Below are 21,795 nucleotides of genomic sequence, written 5' to 3' on the forward strand. Positions count from 1 at the left end.
GTTTGTTGTTTTTGTTTGGAAATATATTTAAATAATATATTTTTTATTTTCAAAAATTATTTTTAATATTAAAATATCAAAATAATATGAAAATATAAAAAATAATTTTAAATAAAAATTCTTTTTAATTTTTTTAAAAAACACGGCTTCGGTTATATCACCAAACAAAATGATCGGCTATACTGACCTGATCCTGATCCAATTATTCATATTCCCCAGGTCAGGTTTGTCTGCTATGGTTAATAGTTTATTCTTAAGGGTAAAGTCGTCTTTGTGCTTTTATTTCTTGTCCTATGTGGTAAGAAACTTTAATAATTCAGAAACGAAAATCAAACACCAGCACAGTTCAATTATCATCAGCAACGAATTATTTGGTTTCCTTTTCTTCTTTTTTTGTCTTCCTCTTTCCCTTTGTATGTGATTACAGAGCAGAGCCACTGTGAAGAAGTCTTCGTGTTGGTTTTTTCCCTTGAAAGAATGGGTACCAAAAGCCGTACTAAGTGTTTCTATGCTCTCTTCTTCCTCCTTGTCGGTTTTCAAGATTCTGTGCAGGGAAGGTTATTATTAATCAATAAACCTGATCCCAAGGATCCTGCTGCATCGGCTCGTTGGCTGGTCTCTCAAAATTCTTGGGGTGTCTTGAAGTATGTCTTCTCTCCCCCTCACTACTTAAGTTTATTTCAGTTGGATTTTTTCTTTATTTATCATTTGCCTTACTGCTTGAGCTGATTATATTTTTTAATATTTTGATATGGTTTGGCTTTTGGCAAGTTCAGATTGTGAATTTCTTTTGGTTTTTTTTGTTCCAGTACCATTTCAAGTGATCTGGGAGGAGCACCATTTGGGTATGTTTTGCCATTTCTTTTGCTATAGAGTTCTTTCTTAACCTATTATGATTAGAGCTGCATTTTCTATGTAATTTCTTCAGAAGGAACTGCTGGGGGACAATAAATAACAATAATTAAAACAAGAAAAGAAAGAAGCTTTAGGAAAAAAAAAAAAAAAAGCTAAAGAAGAGAAGAAAGAGGATTGGAGATATGCAAAAATCTGTAAATTTTTATTAATCATCAAAATTCTCTTAACATTTAGAAAAGTAGGGTATTAATGCTAAAACTCTAATTAGAATAAACGATTGGGCTTATGGCCCACTAAATAAAATACCCAACAATAATTAAATCAAGTCCAACAAATAAAGTTAAAATAATAAAACTCATCTAAAAGTTCATATAAATTAAATCCAAAACATAAGTTAAAGTCCAATCTCTCAATTGTTTGGGCTATTCTCCATCGTCTATGATCATTCGTGTGTATAAATAATATTTTGGGTTCGGTGTCCCCATCAGGAACTCTTTGAAACATTAACAATATGTTAATTTTTTGGTGAAGGATGAGAATGCTAAAACAAATTTTATATAAGTGAATGAGTTATGATTTCTGCTAGCTCTTTTATTTCAAAATATTAAATTTTGTCCTTGGAATGTATAGGAGAGTTGAAGTTACTGTTATTATCTGTTCTGGTTCAGTTCATTTCGGATCTTATTCATATGATTGAGATGATTAAGATTGTTTTTGAAGCAAGGGGAGCTGTGCTATTTTTTCGCACCAGCCCTGGGGTCTCGACCCTCGAGATTGCGAACGCCTTTACATTTGAGTGTAACCATTTGAGACCTTTTGGGAACATATAGCCATTTCTTGGTGCCTGGTTTTAACATTTTCTGAACTTCTGTGTTGGTAGGATTCTTGCCTGGGATTAACAAAATGTATTATTCTCATTGTTATCATGAGACTTATTTTTAATTCTAACAATTCAAGAGACAAACTGACTGCAAAAGGTGCAAATATTTTGGAGGGGCTTTGATTTGTTTAAGTCTCCTGATAGTACAATTACAAGATCCTGATACTACTCAAATTAGTTGTTAGACTTGAGATTGTCTCAACTCATACTTGAAGGACACAAATCTGCTAGTGATTGTCAATCATTTTGGTCATCTCGACCCATTCATAAGCATTTTATACCCTTGCTTTTCCATTTGATCACACATTTACTGGATTTTCTTTGTGCCTTTTCTACATTAAATGATAAAAACTAGGTTTTCCTTTTACCTATACCAGTACGAGGTACAACCATCTTTTCATTCTGTCCTTTGGTAACAACCATGGTATAATCAAAACACATAGCAGAAGCAAAATCAACAGAACTTTTTTATATTTCCTTACCTTTCCATTTTTACCTAAGATTGGCAACTTTGGTGATACTCTTTTTTTTTATATGTAATTCAATCATGGTGAAACATATTCACATTTCTTGGACTAAAAATCATTAAGTTTTTCTCCCACATCTATCGATTTCCATTTTTCTGGATGTTATTCTCATGCTCTGATGCATTGTTTTGTGCTTTAGGAATGTTGTTTCATTTAGTGATGGACTGCCTGGCGAAGGTAGTGGCATCCCATACTTTTATTTGACAACTCTTGATCCAACTGCGAAAAATGCATTACAAGACCAGAGGTCTTCATTTACTATCAGCGAGTACCCTTTAGGAACTTGTGGAAAGAAAGACCCTGAGAACCCCTCTTGTGCAAAAATCACGTTGACTGGAAAGGTATGTTGCAAAGTCAAGCATCTTACATTCATATTGATATTTGGTTTTAGTGTACACAAGAATTGTATGGAATAAGGTGCCTAAGAATCATTTTCTAGGAGAGCAACCAGCCTATTCTATATGTACATGTAACAAAGCCTAGAAACTGAATTTGCTACTTTTATGATTCTTCTTAGACATTCTAATTAATTTTTCTGATTAGGTCATTCAGATAGTGGTGCGACTGCACATGATATAGAGTATAGATGAAAACTTAAAACTGAAATTTTTCAAAAAAATAAAATAAAGTAATAGCATCTATTTGAAACCACAACAGCTCTCAAAACTATAATTCTCAAATTTCTCAATTAATATTTGTAATAAGAAATGTTTAATTTAGGAAATATCAAGGATAGGATATTCTATACTGAGTACAGGGGTGGTGCGTAGGCTAAGCATGGGTGCATGGCCACCCCAAAATTTTTAAAAATCCACTATAGTTCCTAAAATTAGGTTTTAGTTGAGTGTGTCTTTGTTGAAGCTCGTCAAGGTATTTCATGAACAGTACCATGCTACTAGTGTCGATTTTGATTCTTCATTGTCTCATGTGAAACATCTTTCTCAATCCAACATAATACCAGCCAAAAGAGTCTTAAACATGACCCAAGCAACTATCATTCCGGAAAGGAAAAACAATAGCAACCGAAAAACTTATTTTGGTAGAAATTTAATGCTTTGAAACATTATTGAGCTAAAATGGAATTTAAATATGCTGTCATTGCACCATCTAACTCCAAAATGGCACTATTAGGCTTGTGTTGATCTCTCTATAAGCGTCCACTATTCTCTTCTTGACTAGGTCATGAAAAATTTGCTTCTGGTATATCTTCTTCAGAATAAGGATCAAACTTTGCCAACCAATGAAACTATCAATGTTGGCTTGTTCATCTTTGCAATCCTCATGAAAAAGATTGAAGATTGAATTTAACCCACTTGACTGATTACTTTCAGCATCAAAATCTGATTTTTCATAAAAGTTTCCTTCCTGATTTCCTTCTTCCTGCAACAGTTGTGTTGTCTCGCACACGACCATCACTGGGTTGCTGTTGACGCAGCAGCTATAGCTGCTGTGATACGCCACCCAAGTGTCTTGCCAAATCCAGCCAAAGTTCTTCCCTTGATTTCTAGTTCAAAAGCCCTTTCCTTTTCATAGCTTGTTATAAGTTCCTAACACAAAAGGCTCAGTCTTATACCAAACTTGGTGTCATCACCAAAGAGCAAAAAAACACAGCACAGAAATAAACCTCCTAAAAAATAATTCCTGTTCTGTTCTCACTTCTACCTGCATCAGATAGGTAATTGTCATTTTAAACTCACATATGGATGGATGCTAAACATTTAATCATGTATTTTGTATTTTAAGGTTCTTATTACTCCCTAGTTTCTCTTGATTTCCCTAATTTGAAAACTTTTCCACCATCAAGTTACAAGGTGCAGCTTTATTTAGTTCTGAAGTGAGAAGAGATAACGTCTTGCCGCTGCTGTTTTTCTGATTTTTTTTTAAATGGTAGCTTGTTGAATACGGGTTTTCTGGAAAGTTGAACTAACTGGAAGTATTGCCTTGCATAATATGTTAGTTGAAGGTACTAAAAGAAAATTCCAAGGAAGCAGAAATAGCTAAAAGCGCCCTGTTTGCGAAGCATCCAGAGATGAGGGGTAATGCTCACATATTAGCAACAGCCTTTTTCCATTTCCATATTTTTCAAATCTGAAAATATTAAACAAATAGAGCTTCGTTTTGGCACCTGTTTATCTTATTGTCCTTCGCCTACTTAGCAGGCTTGCATATTTTGCTTTTGGATGGTTTACAGGTTGGCCCAAGGGTCACAACTTCCAGTTCTTCAAATTAGACATCGAGGATATATTTTTGATCAATTGGTTTGGTGGTCCTAAGCCTCTCACAGTAGATCAGTATCTACATTATAAAGTGTAAGTATTTGAGCAGAGATACTACGTGAATATTGTTTTTTCTTTGGAATTAAAATTTCAAGTCGATGCCAAAGTGAAGTGAATGGATTAGATTTCTTAAGCTCTAAGAGGTGTTTGGTATGATCTAGTTGTTTGACATTAAGAAAATTTATTCATCAACTATTTACGAGTCAAAATTAAAGATTGATTTTGACTCGTAATTTGTTGGATCAAAGAAACAGGAAGTGAGGGAGTTGAAACATTGTTTGCATTGTTGTTGCCGACTGTTTTGTTAAAATGAAATATTTTGTCAATAGTACCTTAAAAAAAGTAACTTTTTCCATGTAACTGGCAAAACTCATCCGATTTATATCAAACACCTTTAATGCTGTGCTCTCTGCTGATGAATTTCTTTTCTCCTAACATGTGTGTGTGTACCGATTACAGGATTGGACTTGTTGATAGTTTGTGAATGCCCTAGTGATCTCTCTCAACATCTTTGAAGCTGTGTTCTCTGCCGAGGCATTTCTTTTTCCCAAACACGGTTGTGCACATATATATACATACCAATTACAGGAATGGACTTGTTGATAGTTTGTGAATGCCCTGGTGATCTCTCTCAACATCATGGATGCCAAATGCGCATCCTGAACCCGCTGTAAACAAGAACGGATGATTGTTGTATTTTTCGTTTTATTCCTTGTAAGTAATCATACCCCATTCTATTGACTAGCAACTGTAACAAGCTGAATTACATCATTTGTTCACAATAATGATTGACAATATATTTCATCCGTGTGTTTCTTTCACAACTGTTAATAGACCCTGTAGTTGTTTTTTCGGATAATGCAGTTCTTGTAGTTTCAGTCCTGTTGATGAAATCCCTGCATTTAGCTCCACTACCAAATTTCCGTATCTTTCATGTAGTATGCATCTTAACCTTTCACGGTCCATATGATATTGAAGTGTCTTTCCCTAAGATGATGAATCCAATTGTCTAATGCTTCTAGTATTGCACACAACCATGGTGTCAGACCTGGTCTAGGGTTAGATCTGGTTTAGGGTTGTGCTGGGTCCATAAACTATGATGTCAAGAAATCGTCAATAAATCATCAGCTATTAAGAAAGTGTACAAGAACAGTTATGTCTAGTCTACTCTACTGCATCGACGGACTTCTTTCTTACAAGTTGTACCAAACAAACCCCTCCCTCCATTCCCTGTCTCAAGGCCATGGGTGTCAAAATGATGACCCCCACGTACGGGCAACAACATTAAACTTCACTTGTTCTGGTCTCAAGGAATTTGAGAGTCTTACCATGGAGGTGGTAAACTTGTGTGACCGAAGCCCAACCGAAAACATTTGCAATGACCTCCAAAGGAGTGTCAACAAGGGAGGGATGGAAAGAGAGTTGACCTCCAAGGTGTCTTGTGGGTGAGCTACCGGCCCACCTCTCACACCCTCGGTGGCGTTGAATTGTTTAGTAAAATCATGCACCTTTGATGCCATTTTTTATTCTTTCAAAATTAATTTAAACCCATGCAATATTGCAATATGCAACACCTAACTTTTCTTTTCTTTTAACCCTCACTTGTGCTTTCTTTCTTTATAATTTGGGCACCCAAGATTGGAGGCACTGAGGAGGATTTCTCTATTACTACTACCTGTCTTTTCTTTTACTTTCCATTCATCAGTAGACAATATAGTAGGCTAAGTATTAGCATTTCTTAAGGAGGAAGGTGAAAGAAGAAGAATAAACAAAAGACAAGCTCAGAAAGATGGGCAGGATTCCATGCTGTGAGAAGGACAACGTGAAAAGGGGACAATGGACACCTGAAGAAGATAACAAACTCTCTTCTTACATCGCCCAACACGGCACCCGTAACTGGCGGCTCATCCCCAAGAATGCTGGTTTCTGCCCTTTTCCCTCCACATCAATGTTCTCCATAACATCATTCATTCATCTTATGCTATAACCTAATTGTTTTTATTTACTTGTCTGCTTAATTAAGGTCTTCAAAGATGCGGGAAGAGTTGCAGGCTGCGGTGGACAAATTATCTCCGTCCTGATCTGAAGCATGGCCAGTTTTCAGACACGGAAGAGCAGACCATCGTCAAGCTCCACTCTGTTGTTGGCAACCGGTACACCGATTAATCTACATTGTTCAATCTTTCAATAATACCGTTGTCAGGATTGTTTTCAAAACCTCAGATATATTTTTAAACTTTTAAGCGTGCTGTCTATACCTAATTCTGTATCGAGTTTAGCTATTCAATGACTCTGCGAAATGGCATCACAGATGGTCATTGATTGCTGCTCAGCTTACAGGACGCACAGACAATGATGTTAAAAATCACTGGAACACCAAGCTGAAAAAGAAGCTTTCTGGCATGGGTATAGATCCAGTTACCCACAAACCCTTCTCCCACCTCATGGCAGAGATTGCCACCACACTAGCAACACCACAAGTGACCCACCTAGCAGAAGCAGCCCTTGGCTGCTTCAAAGATGAAATGCTCCACCTCCTCACCAAAAAGCGGATCGACTTCCAGCTGCAACACTGCAACACAAATGTAGCACAAGGGAACACCTCATCCCCTTGTATTTCCACTAAACATGATGAAAATGATGATACCATTGAGAAAATCAAGCTTGGTTTATCAAGAGCTATGCAAGAACCTGGAATGTTGCCTCCAAACAAAATCTGGGACTCCACTGGTGTTACTTCGCCCAATTTTGCAGGAACCTGCAGTGATTTTCCTTCATCGGTTAATGCATTTTTATGCTGTCCATCTTCTTTAAGCAATGAAGGAGCTTTGTCGCCGTGGAATCAGAGCATGTGCACTGGCAGCACATGCACAACAGGTGACCAACAAGGTAGGTTGCATGAAATGCTTGACAATGAAGACGGAGAAGAATTCGAGGGTGGGAAAGAGATTAGAAAAGTCTCATCCATATTCAATACAGACTGCGTGCTATGGGATATGCCATCTGATGATCTAATGAACCCAATTATTTAAGAGAATTACAACACAAAATAGGCTGACACCTTTCATTTATTGGCAATAACATATATCTTATGCAATGAAAATATGAATAATGTAAATGAAGACTTATCATATTAATCACACCCTAGAATTACATAATTTCTTGCTGTTCTTCCAATCATTGATGTAACAACCTTTTCAATCATTAGTAGTATGGTATCTTCTCTTACTAGAAACCCAATGTATATCAAGCAAAATATGACGACGACGACGATGTATCAGCCAGAACCTGCAAGTATCAAATAAGTAGATGTTTAAAAATCAAGGTAATTAAAATTCCCCAATACAACCTAAGGCATCTAAGAAGATAAACTTTTACAAAGCTACCTCGAGTTGCTCTTCAGTAAATGAATCTTTCTGGACATTCCATGTATCCGCATGAGTCCGTCGGAACTCAGCGATTGCTTTTGTAACTGCAGATTTCACAGGTGATGGCTCTCCTCCAAAACGAGCCAGCAAAGTAACATGCTCAGGCAACCAACTGAAAGGATACAAATTACCAGGTAAAATACAGGGGCCAATGGGATTATATTTATATGTATTCATATATTATTCAATGAAATATCAACAATCAGATCTCGTCAATCCTATCCCCTAAGTTAGAGTCACGAAAAGGCTTTCTGGTGCGGTTTACAAGAGCTAAAAATAGGATAGTTACCGGGAAGCTATTCACTTGTTTCAAAAATATTTTAGTCACCCTCAAAGAATCCTCGTTTAATAACAGATGCCAGGAAAGAAAAAAGAAAAAAGAAAAAAACAGAGAGTGGGGGAGAGAGATCTTCAGCTAGTCTTGAACAATACAGGTACTTCAATTCGAAGTCTCCTTTCACTAAACCCCCAGCATATCAGCCCATTTCTGCTGTCGTGATTGACATAATCCATGATGGTGTTATTACGACTTAAAAAAGAACCAGAAAAAACAACCCTTTGACCATCTTCTTAAGCAAGGGTGTGTTTTAGGATACCTTAACTCTACTGGGCTTATTGTTACTCCAAATCACTATTTTGATTATACAGATTGGCTGACATTAAAATGATCACTTGACAACTCAACTATACAGAGGATCTGACATGATTATGAACTTTCCATTAGTGGCACACAATCACCATTTTATACGAAAACCAAAATATTATAGGATCATTCTGGAAACACATGATACAATCAGTTCCTTATATTAACATGAACACACCTGGGCATATCATATGGAACTGACAATACAGAAGCCACCAAAGCAAGTACTGCACCATGAATAGATGCTACAGATTGGTGAGTTTTTAGATTCCTGCAATCATGCAAACAATCTTTAGGTTAAAATTACAAGATTATCCATACCAGAACTTGTTGCTTGTGTGCTAAAAGCAAAGAGGATGTGAAAACAACGTATATCAGCAGTGATCCACTCACAATAATCATGATGATGGCGAATAACATGTATAGTATTTTGACTTCAATAAGAAACGAATTTTCAAAGAAATTTCAATGCAAAACGCCAGCCTTGCAAGTTTGACATGCAGACCCCAAAAGCAAGTCCATGAATGTGTGCATGACAATTGTATCCTCAGTGAAAGATAAATCTAACTTATAGAACATTAGATGGTGATATGACCTCTGCTTTCTCTTCATTTGGATGATCGTTTTTGCCTCCAAGTAAGCTCTTTCACGGAAGTCTCTTGCAAGATCTTCATTCCCACCCTTCACCAAACCTGCTAGAACTGCCGCAGCATGCTCCCTTACCTGACCAAGAATTTAGCTTTTTATGTTGAAAGCAAAAATAGAGTGACTAGTCCTGTTGTCCAAGGACTTCACTCCCTCACTAACTCCCACAATGAAAGAAACATTCGCATAAAGGACTATACTAACGCACCCAGTGACCTAGTATTTCAGTACTATTTTATTTTGGGAGTCCAACTTCTTATCACAAATAAGAGTCAGTCAGGTCTATAGTTATTAAATATTAATAAAGTAGAGGATTATTCTTCAACAGCTAATCTACATTTGCACCTAAAAATCTACAGTACTCTTCAAATTGAAGATTCAACCAGGAACTTGCCTCTACTTGATTATCTCTCAGGAGACTTTCAACTGTTCTCCAAATTTGTTGTTTTTCCTCATTTGAGAGGATGAAAGTATGCCTGTAATAAAAAGAGCACGCCAACTATATTATAATCCACATCATAACAAATACCTGCTTAACCCACAGGCTCAAGTTGATTCCCAGAAAATACTCAACATCGCTCTAATCACATTCAAGCTGATAAAATATTGTTTCACATTCAGGTCTATAACAGACATCTTGTTAAACATGAGATCACAAAAAATAAAATTGTTATCCACAACAGACAATTAATACATATTCTTGTGTGGGAAATGCAAAGCAAAATTCATAGCTTGCCTTGAAGGAGTTTAGCATGTTTAATATGATAAAAAGGAGTCCACAATGTAAGAGATGATGCATTCAGAAAAGGCACACTACCTATACATAAAAGTGCGCAAATATGTCAGAGTAGCTGATCGGGTCCGCCAGTTAGGATCATTGGCAGAAGAAAGAATCACTGCAACAGCCCTCTGGAGATGAGGTGCCAAGAAAATTCTCCATTTCAGCAATTCAAAACATGCCTTGGCCAGTGTTGACAAATCTTTATTTGATGTTTCCTTCACAGAAGCAACATTAGGCACATTAAGGAAATAAATTCAAGGATGCTGTTAGCACTATCAAATTGCCCAGAGAATTTGAAGCAGCCCACAATATTGTGCATCACATTGGCATCTGTGTTTGTAAAATCACTAAAACAAAATGCTAGCAACAAGTGGGCAAGATGACCGCAGCTTGTGCAGCAGTGTACTGGGTGGAAAACTTGTATGCAAGACCAAATAAGGAAACTGCATGCCAAAAGAGAATACTATTCTGTTCAAATTAGGAACCATGTTTTCCCCCTTTTCTGATCTATTTTGTAATAAAAAGTGTCATTTTTATTGTTTGTGTCCAAACATATGTAAGCCAACCCTAGAGTGTAGACAGGCATAAAAGGAATCATGGAAAAGAGTTGGGGTGTTCAGAAAATTGGAGCACTCAATGCAGCAATTAGATGGAAACCACTGGCAAAGACCAGTCAAGTAACACAAACAATGAAAATGCACCATAAATACCTGCAGAGAAAGTGCAGGATAGAGAAATTGCACGATAACATCCAGTACATAAGACGATCTCCCAGACTTCAACGTTGAGATGATAAAATGAAATAGCTACATCAAACACGAAATATATTGATAAATCAGTCATTCTTAATAGTTATAGATGCAAATATAAATTTATTCTGAAAGTTAATACCGTTTCCATCCACTTAACATCATCTAGTGCATCCCCATTCAAAGACCTGTTTTGCAGAGCTATATGCCCATCAGTCTCCAAGTTGTCTGCTGGGCTAGTATTCTGAATATTTTTGACCACATCAGATGCTCGGTTAGTCAGAACAAAAACCCACTTTTCCTCTTTCAATTGATTGTCAATCTCACTGCCTCCTTCATGTGAATAATCATGAGCAGATGACAGCTGAAGACGAATGTTAGAGCACAACACAGACAGGGTAACACCTATGGCTTCCCTTACCTGTTCCGTGACAAATTTCCATTGAAACAAGATCAGAAAACAACTCAATCTGTCACAGAAACAGAAGGATGCAAAAAATATGGTTGTTCTTTTCATACATCATTACATAAGATCAATATCTTCCTTGGAAAAAATTAAATTTCTTCCATATTCCCTCCATTCCCTTTTTCATGCGTGGAATAGAAAGGAAGTTCAACTTACTAGAACATAATCATATGATTCACAAGAGTGGCAAAATATGCCAGCAGACACAAAATTTGAAAAGTAGAATAGCAAAATGTATGAAAATGCCATGCTTACTTGGGCTGATGAGTGGCACATGTTATCCAACAACTCATTCATAAGTTTGTTATGGAGCTCTATCTCAGCCATTGGCATCTTTTGTGGGGATATTTCTATGAGTGCAGCTGCAAGAAAAGTGTAGCGCTTTGCAACAACAGTGGTATTTACAGCTGGAGGTAAAGGTTTCATCAAGCAGTCCAAAATTTGTTTCCTTAGGATGGGGACTCTTGTACCATATTTTCCTTTTCCTGTCACTGAATAGCGTATGCAAGCTGCCCACTCTGGAATAGATTCCACTGACTGAGAAAGAATGATACTCTGCAACTGAACCATTATCCAGCTGTCCCATGCTCCTAAAAGACCATTGACATCAGAGTGCAACACCCCAGCTAATGCTTCAGCAGCAACACACTGCTTAGACCTTTCCTTAGCATTTGCAAACTCCTCCAATGTTCCTTTAAGTGCTAGTAAGACAGGCATGCCACATTCTTGTATTAGCCGTTTAAAGATTCGTGCAAAGCTGGAGTAAAATGTATCACTTCCTAATAGAGAGATCCAACTAGGTGTACGTGGCCATGAAGACGAAAAATCAAAATAGAAACGGGTAATTGATTTGTCTGCAAGGCTTTGGATAGAAGAATTCCTGTGACTTCCTCGGGAAGATGCGCTATCAGTATCAGTGATTATATGAACATGAGACAGGCTATTCAAAGTCTCGTTAAAGAACCCTTCTTCCTGAAAAATTTCACTTAATGCCCCTTCTAGAGACGATTTGACATGTGTTTGTAACTCCTCGGATACTGCAGACTGATTCTCAGCAGAGAGTTTGTAAGGCGATTCTTTTAATAGTGTATTTAGAGCTGAGATTGCTAGTATCCTTGTTTGAGGAAGTTGACTCTTTAAATTCTTAAGAAAGTGACCTGAAAAGGCATTAGTAAGACAATGTTGAAGAAATTGTGAATGATAATATCAATAAATTGTGGAAAGAGTGATGGTGAAAAGGGCAAGGAGTCAATCACACAAACTGACAGGGAAGGTACTCACCAGCAGTTTCACTCAGGATTTTAGAAGAGATGTTTGGAACATTTCTAGAACCCATAGCCAACAAAAGAAGAACTCTGTTAGCCATCAGGTTATACCTGCCAGGTAAAAAACAACAAGGAATGAAATATCCATGGCAATTTGAAGGCCAAGAGTTTAGAACAAATAGAGCTTCTGCATTTTCAAAAATTCCAGTCAAAACTAATTATACATGCAAAGCTAATCCTTAATCAACCAGACACTTTCTAAGTCTGCCAATACATGGTCCTTCATAAACAAGCCAAGACAGTTCATAATAAACTTAAATGCAATTCTCCAGGCAGCTTGGCACAAACTGCAAATAGAAAGTAAACAAAGAATGAGATTTTTACCGCCAATGCAAACCAGTAGAATCAAAACTCATCGATCCAATTTGAGAAACCAAATCAGCAAAATTTGGTCCATCTATGTGATTATCTGATGTCCTGAAAATGCTTCTAGACACTCCCGAAAATTGGATGTTGTACATAACAAAAAGCTGTTGGCAATCAAATATTAGAGGAAGAAAATTCAATGATCCAACCCTAAATTAATACTGATGAGAGCCTTGACCTCATTAATTGCTTTCTGGGCTTTCAGTGATTCATGATGCGAGCTGCAAATACAAAAAGGAAAAGGAGGGTAGAGCCATATGACTTTACAATTATCAACAACCTCCAATATATAAGAAAAGGAATCAAGGATCACCTTGAAAGAATACCAAGAAGAAAAGAAGACAACGCTTTTGGATCCTGAAATAAAAGATGGCATATCAAATAATTTTATTTCCAGAAATGTATTGCAACCAATTTGTGCTGAATATTACTGTTGTCAAATGCTTGAGAACTGTTTGCATAGAAAGGATTGTACAAGAACCCAGCACTGCATATTCTGGTGAGCTGGGATTCTGTAAGTGTTCAGTAAGTGAGAGAACACAGTTTGAAATCATTGATGGCCATCTCTTAATCATCTTCAGCAGAGATTTTCCAGCAAGTCTGGCATAAGGTTAACAATGAATATCAGATATGATATGACCACTCATTGTTTTTCATGATAAACAAGTCCTTTAGTTAAAATCATTTGCAACTCTATCACCCAATAGAATCATATATGCATAAGAAAATCCAGTTTGATCAACCAAGGATTATCGAAGACTGAACAACTTACGCACGAACAGTTTCATAGCTATGCAAAGAAAGGTTTAGCAGATCATCCATCAAAAGAATTGTATGATCTGGTGGAGAGAAGTTCCTGCTTGAACGAAACTGATGATAGGAGGATTGTGATGACCTCCAAGTACTATGCATGTATGCTTTGTCGATAAGAGCCCACCTGGGCCTGAAATGGATTAGATTAAACATTCAAAAGTCTCCAATGCAAAGTTCACGTAACAATACAGGGACTATCATGACAGGACTTCTTGCCTTTTTTTCCCTCGAGAATGAGAAGACACGATAAAATTCATTGGAGGTTCTAAAATAGCAGCAGATTCCAACTTCCAAGCCTGCCTGTGATTCGACCACTCCTCATACTCCAAACTTCCTGTTTGACCGAGGTTGGGAGATGAAATACACATGTCAAGAGATGCAAAGGGAGGATGTGGAAAAAGTTGTACAGAAAAACTACTCTAAGCATCTCAAAAAAGTTGAAAGGAATTTTATTCATCCAAACATAAAGTTCATTACCAAAGTTTCCCAAAGCATCCATAATACGGACAATGAGTATCAAGAGGATGCTGTCATCTGATTTTTCTTCTAACATATATCTGCCAGTGTTGCAAATATAGCAGCATTTTAGCAAATCAGACTTGCTCAATATGGGTAAATAATATCCAGATAAATACTAAAATCCAAACATTACTTGCAAGCTACATGTATAATCTCAGCAGCTTTTTCACGCAGTCCAGTGCTGCCAACACTTGAACCAGTTGCTCCGGCTATCAAGAAAGAAGTATGACTTGTATCTTCAACAATCCCATTCCTGGAGGACGGGCTGAAATCAGGTAAGCAAGATAAAACCCCTTGCAATGAAGAATCGATTCGCAAAAGAGTCACTTTCAAGTGCTCTTTCTCATTCCCTGCTAACAAGTTGCAAGTAATTAGTGGAAGAACAATAATGAAATATCAATTGCAACATGTAAGTCAAGACATTTTTCTTTACATGGGAAAACAGCATATATTCAATAACTTGGGAAAATTCTTAAACTACTAAGACATGTGGAGTCTCGAACACTAGAACATGGTTGTATGAGATTTATCGCAGAATGAGCCTTCCTAAAATATTTTGATCCATTGATATAAAGTCATCAGATTCAGAGGTTTTCTAGAGGGCCATTATTTTTTACTGGTTTTCTAACTTAGCAAAAATCCAAGGCTCTGTTTGGCATAGCGGTTCAACCGCGCTTTTGAAAATATTTTTTTCAGCTTCAAATTAATTTTTTTGGTATTTTTAGATGGTTTTGATATGCTGATGTCATAAATGAATTTTTTTAAAAACAATTATTTTGATGCATTTCTAAGCAAAAAACAACCTCTACCACACTCTTAAACAGGCCCTAAGCTTCTCAAGATAAGAATTTCACCACCAAAACAGAAAAATACAAGAAGAAAACTACATTAGAAGAAAGGAGGATTACCTGCATCTGAATGTATTTTATTTTGGCATATTTTCAAAAGGTCATCTAAAGCTGATTGAAAATGAAGGTTTAAAAGTTCATTTGCAAACTGAACTTCATCATCACTTGGAACATGCCACTTGGGGCCCATCAATGGTCCATCACTATTATAATCTTTTGCACTGATCCATTCTTCTAATGCCGTAGCAGCTGGATGCCATGAAATGCACCTAGGAAATCCACATTCTTCAATTTTTAATTCAAAGGGGAGTTGAATAAATAACCTACAGAAAGAATTCATCACAATCAAATGTATATATGAAAAGACATAAGCTCACTTGTATTGATCGATAGGATAATAAACAATCAGGCTTCCAAGGAGGGATCGAAGGAGATGATCACCAGCTCCATTAACCTATCATATGATGAGAGAGTTAGTTTTCCACAACAAAAAAATATATGTAATGTAATACGATACAATAAAAACAGACACCCATTTAAAATAATCAGCAAAATATCCAATATGCATCCTATCCAAACAAAAATCATTTGAGTAGGATCTGCAATTACAAAACAAACAAGTTACTGGAAGTAAATTGAAACCTTCCAAGAGGGAGATTCAAAAGCTGACGCGATAGCTTCTTTGAATTGATTCTTGTAACGAAGAAGAGCAGGACCTCCATAGTTTATGGCAACTGATAATATTTTCAATTGATAATCGATTGCTGTTTCAAGAGCTGGAGAAAGTGTTGGTTTTGCCTGGAAAAGAAGCCATCAATATTCAGTAAGAATCTTTCTGCAAAATAAAATCTAATAACTTATGCCATCTAACAAATGAAAAAACCTTGATTGAAACTTTAGCATCAGGAATTCCACTCCCTCCAAACCCTGTAGCAGGCGTTCCTTTCAAAGAGGATATAACAGATGACAAGATTGGATCAACAAGAGAAGCAACAGCCTCTTCCGGGTTTGAATGAACACATGCACAGCAAAGCAATCCAACCTCTGCAACCGCTCCAGGAAGAATGTTTGTCCTAACAAACTTTGCAATTTTTCTCAAAGCCTGCTACCATGAAAGGAATAGTTTAAAAAACAATGTCCTACCCAAGGAGGGAGACATGGTGACTGTGAATGAAGAAAACAATTGAAACCTGATTGTATAGCGATTTTGATAGCCTTCCAAGCAAGATTTCAAGCATACAATAGTAGAAAGGACCATCATCTACAAGAAAGGTTCCTGATGTTGCTGATGAATGCAGGCCTTCATTCCTATAACAATGATAATGAGTTGATCTAACTAGAATGGCAAATCAACATGTCTAAGTATATGAAGTTATGCAGAAAATTCAAGAAAGAGATAAGAAACTTAATGCTATTACTTACAGAACACTGCCAGGTTCCAAATGTTGAAGTAACGAAAATAAGCGACATAAGAATTCATCCAACCATTCAGAAAACTGGATCATTGGCAAGAACGATAACTGATTGGTGTTGTCATCCAAAGTAGCAATCTGCATTTATAAATAGAATAGCAAATGACTATGTCATAAATCATAGAACTATAAAACACAAATGAGACAATGAGATCAAGGCCTTAACTCTTACATTGGAAAATATAGACCCAAGTAACTGCATGGTCGCCATTGTTTTGGGAGGATCATTAGCATCCATACCAAGTAAAGCATTTGATAATGAGATTGTTAGAAGATCAACATATGCATCATCACCCCCACCACAATCCTCCTGTTTACCTGTACTTGAGAGGGATGTGAGACACAGAGAACGTCCTGCATATGCTACTGACATCACTGCAGTTTTCAACTGGTGAGTGGCAGTCATCTGACTAGACAAAAAGGTTGGAAAAAGACAAGTTAATGTGATGAAAGAAGCATAATCCGAAGAGGAGAGTACTAAATATCCCTTGAAGAGAGGGTCATTATCAAATTTTAGCATTGTGGCCCCTAAAATAACACATGCACCACTACTAACCGTCTCCAAGGCCAAATGGAATCGAGATGCTAAAAATGGAAGAACCAGAGTTGGCTCCACATATGACAAAATGGAAGTTGTTGCAGCAACTGTCTCAGAAAGATGTTCATCTTTGCTATATTGTCCGCGATCAATTAACTTCAGCAAAACATTGACAAAAAAAGTCCTTTCTGATCTTCCAAGAAACATATCTGCCTGTCTACTGCTATCAGTGCTCCTGTAACATTAATATTTGAATAGTGAGAGTTGAGCTAACAAACTTAAAGAAAATCACATATACCAGTGAAACAGATATAGATATATCCTTACTGTTGCTCACGCTGTAAGCGCTTCTGGAATGTAATTACCAAATTAAGCAAAAACCTCTCCAATGAATAAGTCCAGCGACCTCCATTAGAGGGATGGTAATATCTAAATAAAAAAAAAAAAAAAAAACAATAACGAGCCAAAAGTAAGAACTATGAACAATTCACATGGTTGGAAATGATAATTAGAGTATTTGTATGTTAGTGAACAAACTGCTCTAAAAGGTTGATCAATTTCTCGAAATGCTGCTGAGCTGCACTACCAGGTTTAAGCAGATAGACCTGCATCCGCAATGAAATAACATAGCATAGGATGATAATATAGAAACTCAGATGAGATCAATTGTGGAAATCAACAAAATGGATGGCCATGTTTATTGATCTTACAATTGACTTTGCAATGGCCTTTGCTGGGGTGGCAGTTTTATTGGAGAATAAGAATCTTGTATATCTTGGAACGTCGACAGAAAATGGATATGAAGCACTTCCATTTGCCACAGGAACCTGTGATTGCCAGATTAAAGCATGATAGTGGAAAATCAGAATGGCAAGAAGTAGATTGATATAGAATTAAATCAGAATGATAGAGAACTCTAGAAAAACAAGAGCAATAATTTTTCTTATGGCAAGAGATAGAGAATTAAAGTCAAGCCTCATGTAAATGCACACAGCATTTGATCATATGTTTTGTACACTGATTCCCTTCCCACATTTTAAATATTTAAGTAAATTTGCAAAGAGTGAAGAGTTCTAAATCCTTTGTATTCCAACTGTCCCTGATTCTTCCCTCTTCTTGATATTGTAGAATATTTATATAAAAAAAAAAAACCCTTCCAACAAGGAATCCTTGCTTGCAAACTATCTCATCGTTAATTTGTCAATGCATATATCTAGTGGATTCGGGGAAGAGGTTCTCTCCTCCTGTTCCTCTTCCCATCCTTTCCCCAACTACAGGTACTTATGAAGTACTAACTACATAGGGTTTAAAAAAATTCAGCAGCATGATTTAACTTGTCTTTGCTATCATTATGAAATATAATACCAAATGTTGAAGAAGAAGGAAATCCTACCACTCATGCACCTCTACTCCTCAAATCTAAACATCATGCAAGTCAAGAACTTATATTCCCCCAACCTAGAGACTGATAAGAGATTAGATAAAACATACATAAGCTCACCTCGAACATGTTCAAGTATCTACTAAAAAGCGTTGGTAAGAAGCATTCCCATTTGATAAAGTTGTAGTTTTTAATAACACGTGCTATGACAGCTGCCCACTGGTTGTTCCAGAATTGGGAATTTGGTATTGAGTCCCACGAGTCCAAACTTTTTTTAACCCAAGCACTGCCATGTCAACAATAGGTTATAAAAATTGTTCCAACATGTCCAAAAACCTTAAAGAATTAAGAATTCCAAAAACTATGCACCACATACTCAGTATAGAAGTCCTGGTTCTCCAAGTTTGTAGGTAGAAACAGTCTAACAAACCCCGATCCTTCAAAGGCTGAATTGTGCCATGGATTTTCCAATAGAGAACTGCAAGTTTATTTCAAGAAAATTTCCAGGAGTGAAAAACGAAATTGTAGAAACTTTATGATGCCACCAGATTCTTCAAGGATGGATTGCACCATCATTTAATTTAATTAATACTTTTTCAGGCCTTTTGTCTTGGCTGTTTTAACATCGCACAGGCTAAATGAACAAAACCAGCCTTTCTAGTTGTTTTTTTTCAATTTCTAAATTGGGTTCCATTTACCATTGAAATAATAAAGTATAAAAAACTAGATAACACCATATAAGTGTTCCAGTACAGCATTTAGCAACCATAAAAAGCAATAGAGCAGTGAAAACCAATTTGAAAACTTCAAAGTCACCTAAACTCGTTCCAAATCTCCAAAGCCGAACCAACTGGAAAGAATCTCCGGCAGGACCGAACAAGTGAAGTAATAGTCTGAAAATGCCTTTGTCTCAATCTCCACCCTTCTGGACCAGTATTCCTGTAATGCACATCATTATACAAATCATAAACACTAAGATTACCAATATAAACTCGCAAAAAAAAAAAAAAAAAACTTACCTTGAAAAATGAGTATGAATTAGAGTATCATACAACGGCCTCCATTGTACTTTGAAAGCCAACTTCTTTCTATACTTATTCAACACTCTCACTAACAAATTTCCCCATCTCACCTAAAAAAAATCCAAAATTCCGCCATTCAGACTCAATAAAAAAGAGAGAGATAATTATCATAATTAAATAATTAATCAGCATTAAACAAGGTCGTGAGTCGTAAATCATAATAATACCTGAGCATAAAGCTTATTCTGCGAAATATTGAACAATTCAATTCCAATTTGAACGAGCTCAGCTACATCTTCCAAATTCAATTCGCTCTTTGCCTTGATAAAACTGTGATTAACAGTAAATAATTAACTAACACACACTCGATTAGAATCAAATAAAACTGAATTCAGAACAGGCGGAAACTAACAGTTCGAGGACGGAAACCCATTTGAGAGTGGAGTAAACGGAATCAGGATCGTCAGGTTTGTAAGAATCTTTAACAGAGTTCAGGACGCGACGGAAGGAGTCTTTCTCTTTCTTCGTCTCCTCCGCCACCGGTGGTGGCAACCACGCATTGTAGAGATGCATCTGGTTTTGAATTGAAGTTATTAAGAAGTAAGAAATATCAAGGTCTGTGTCTCTCTTTAATATAGGAGTTTGGATTTTTTATTTCTTGGAGGAGGGGACGGGGATGGAGCTGGGGGAAGGAAGGCAGGCTGTTTCTTTTGTGAGAAGAAATGTCATTTTTGTAAATAACCGGTACTAACGGTGATGGATTGTTTTTTCCTTGGACTGGAGTGGCCGACGGGGTTTTGCTGGGGGTTGACTGGTACCGTTGGTTTTTTTTTTTTTTTCCTTTTTCTTTTAAGATTACTTCAATTATAATTTTTAAATCCGGTCTCATTTAAAGGTAAGGTTCTGAGTTTTAATCAGGTTAGTGCATTAATTTTTTTAAAATTAAAATAATATTAATTTAATAAAAAAAAATATATCAACAATTACAATTGAATTTTTAACCGAATCAGTCAGTTTTTTTTTCCTTTAATTTAATTTGGTTTCAGCCCTATATCAACTAGTTTCAAGTTAATTTACAAGGCCATATCAAATTTTCCTAAGTTTTAATCAGGTTATTGGATCTCTTGTATTAATTTTTTTAAAATTAAAATAATATTAATTTAATAAAAAAACAATTATCAATGAGTTACAATTGAATTTTTAACTGGATCATTCAAGTTTTTTTTTATTTTAATTTGGTCTGGTTTCAACTCTAAATCAATTAATTTCAAGTTTAACTTATCAGGCTAGATTAAATTTTAAAACTACAAGTAGAATACTTTTGGAGTTATGGCATGTTCCTTTATGTTGTTATTGCGGCATTTAGCTCCACTCAAAGATTTGATCGTGTTTGGTTATTGGTGTTTATTATGTGATTTTCAAAAAAGATTATAGTTAAAAAAATTATATAATTTATTTTAAAAAAAAATTATTTTTTTCAAATAACATGTAATTTTAAATGGATATCACTAAAAATTATCTGGACGTTATCCTAGATTGCTTCAAAACATGATAATGCAATTGATAAAATCAAGCACGGCTTATCAGTAGCCATGCAAGAACCTGGAGGAATATTAAAAAAAGGTAGGAGGATTCTTCTGGTGCTAAAAATTATTTTAAAAAAAGTCTCCCTCTTATATTTAATATACATGATCAATTTCTTTTTCCCATCTTTAGTTGTGTTAAATTTAAATATTACAAGATTATTTACTATATAGACAAAAAACACATACTTTATCAAATATGAGAAGACTCAAAAAATCTCAAGCAAACTAAAATAACATGGGCAAAAAACATTGTATGTTTAAGCATGTGTTTTTACTTTTCAAATAAAAATATATTAAAATTATTATTATTTTAGATTTTATTTATTTATTTTATATTTTAGTGTATTGAAATTATCAAAAAATATTTAAAATAATATTAATTTAATATTATATTTTTTTTATAAAAACCAGTTTAAAAATCATTTAAAATGAATAAATTATACCATAATTCCAAGTAACAGTACAATAAGTCAATTATTGATGAGAATATTCCTTAACTTGTAAGAGGGGTTGATAGAGATAGATAGCATATGAGTAAATTATTAATCAAAACTCTAAGACGCGTGAGGAAAGTACTATAATAATACTTTTTTTACGTGTTTTTTTGGTCGCTTTTTTTTTTGTGTTTTTACATATTTTTTTTGTTTTGTTTTTTTTACCCAAAATTGACTTCTT

The 21,795-nt window shown here is 35.8% G+C and overlaps 3 protein-coding genes across 4 annotated transcripts; 2 read left to right on the top strand and 1 right to left on the bottom strand.

Moving 5' to 3' along the window:
- The first annotated feature begins 329 nt into the window (after positions 1-329).
- LOC118037675 (uncharacterized) lies at positions 330-5,362 on the top strand. The gene is made up of 6 exons (XM_035043735.2): positions 330-644; positions 810-845; positions 2,402-2,603; positions 4,220-4,298; positions 4,454-4,571; positions 4,998-5,362. Exons 1-6 carry the CDS (start codon positions 478-480, stop codon positions 5,020-5,022), a joined length of 627 nt encoding a protein of 208 aa, XP_034899626.1. The 5' UTR covers positions 330-477; the 3' UTR covers positions 5,023-5,362.
- Positions 5,124-7,570, top strand: LOC118037674 (transcription factor MYB80). Its single transcript, XM_035043734.2, has 4 exons — positions 5,124-5,252; positions 6,282-6,460; positions 6,562-6,691; positions 6,850-7,570. Exons 2-4 carry the CDS (start codon positions 6,328-6,330, stop codon positions 7,568-7,570), a joined length of 984 nt encoding a protein of 327 aa, XP_034899625.1. The 5' UTR covers positions 5,124-5,252; positions 6,282-6,327.
- A 5-nt stretch (positions 7,571-7,575) lies between these two features.
- LOC118037672 (proteasome activator subunit 4) lies at positions 7,576-20,259 on the bottom strand. Of its 2 annotated transcripts, none has more exons than XM_073412824.1 (35): positions 19,947-20,259; positions 19,762-19,864; positions 19,532-19,644; positions 19,329-19,451; positions 18,889-18,990; positions 18,633-18,798; positions 17,842-17,958; positions 17,669-17,736; positions 17,459-17,560; positions 17,150-17,366; positions 16,766-16,999; positions 16,544-16,671; positions 16,312-16,429; positions 16,005-16,223; positions 15,764-15,919; positions 15,499-15,575; positions 15,182-15,390; positions 14,407-14,626; positions 14,232-14,311; positions 13,971-14,088; positions 13,714-13,884; positions 13,373-13,541; positions 13,255-13,298; positions 13,120-13,162; positions 12,900-13,045; positions 12,532-12,626; positions 11,506-12,407; positions 10,927-11,205; positions 10,746-10,841; positions 10,072-10,250; positions 9,649-9,730; positions 9,205-9,332; positions 8,788-8,880; positions 7,925-8,078; positions 7,576-7,826 (listed from the first exon to the last, which is right to left on the bottom strand). In XM_073412824.1, the coding sequence occupies exons 1-35, from the start codon at positions 20,105-20,107 to the stop codon at positions 7,785-7,787; spliced, it is 5,454 nt and encodes a 1,817-aa protein (XP_073268925.1). In that variant the 5' UTR covers positions 20,108-20,259; the 3' UTR covers positions 7,576-7,784. The 2 variants fall into 2 exon arrangements, with proteins under 2 accessions (XP_073268925.1, XP_034899624.1); XM_035043733.2 differs by having other exon boundaries at positions 14,407-14,623; positions 19,947-20,258.
- Between the last annotated feature and the right edge of the window lie 1,536 nt (positions 20,260-21,795).

Source organism: Populus alba, chromosome 1 (assembly GCF_005239225.2).
Source record: "Populus alba chromosome 1, ASM523922v2, whole genome shotgun sequence".
In the NCBI taxonomy this organism is placed as follows: Eukaryota; Viridiplantae; Streptophyta; class Magnoliopsida; order Malpighiales; family Salicaceae; genus Populus; species Populus alba.

What these genes read in the sequence shown, in the direction of transcription:
- LOC118037675 (XM_035043735.2), top strand. Translation starts at nt 478, where the DNA reads ATGGGTACCAAAAGCCGTACTAAGTGTTTCTATGCTCTCTTCTTCCTC. An exon ending in AAATCACGTTGACTGGAAAG is followed by an intron (nt 2,604 to 4,219) that starts GTATGTTGCAAA and finishes ATAATATGTTAG; the next exon opens with TTGAAGGTACTAAAAGAAAA. An exon ending in CAGTATCTACATTATAAAGT is followed by an intron (nt 4,572 to 4,997) that starts GTAAGTATTTGA and finishes TACCGATTACAG; the next exon opens with GATTGGACTTGTTGATAGTT.
- LOC118037674 (XM_035043734.2), top strand. Translation starts at nt 6,328, where the DNA reads ATGGGCAGGATTCCATGCTGTGAGAAGGACAACGTGAAAAGGGGACAA. An exon ending in GCTCATCCCCAAGAATGCTG is followed by an intron (nt 6,461 to 6,561) that starts GTTTCTGCCCTT and finishes TGCTTAATTAAG; the next exon opens with GTCTTCAAAGATGCGGGAAG. An exon ending in CACTCTGTTGTTGGCAACCG is followed by an intron (nt 6,692 to 6,849) that starts GTACACCGATTA and finishes ATGGCATCACAG; the next exon opens with ATGGTCATTGATTGCTGCTC.
- LOC118037672 (XM_073412824.1), bottom strand. Translation starts at nt 20,107, where the DNA reads ATGCATCTCTACAATGCGTGGTTGCCACCACCGGTGGCGGAGGAGACG. An exon ending in TGTGCCACTCATCAGCCCAA is followed by an intron (nt 11,206 to 11,505) that starts GTAAGCATGGCA and finishes GTCACGGAACAG; the next exon opens with GTAAGGGAAGCCATAGGTGT. An exon ending in TTGCGCACTTTTATGTATAG is followed by an intron (nt 9,731 to 10,071) that starts GTAGTGTGCCTT and finishes TTTTTATTACAG; the next exon opens with GCATACTTTCATCCTCTCAA.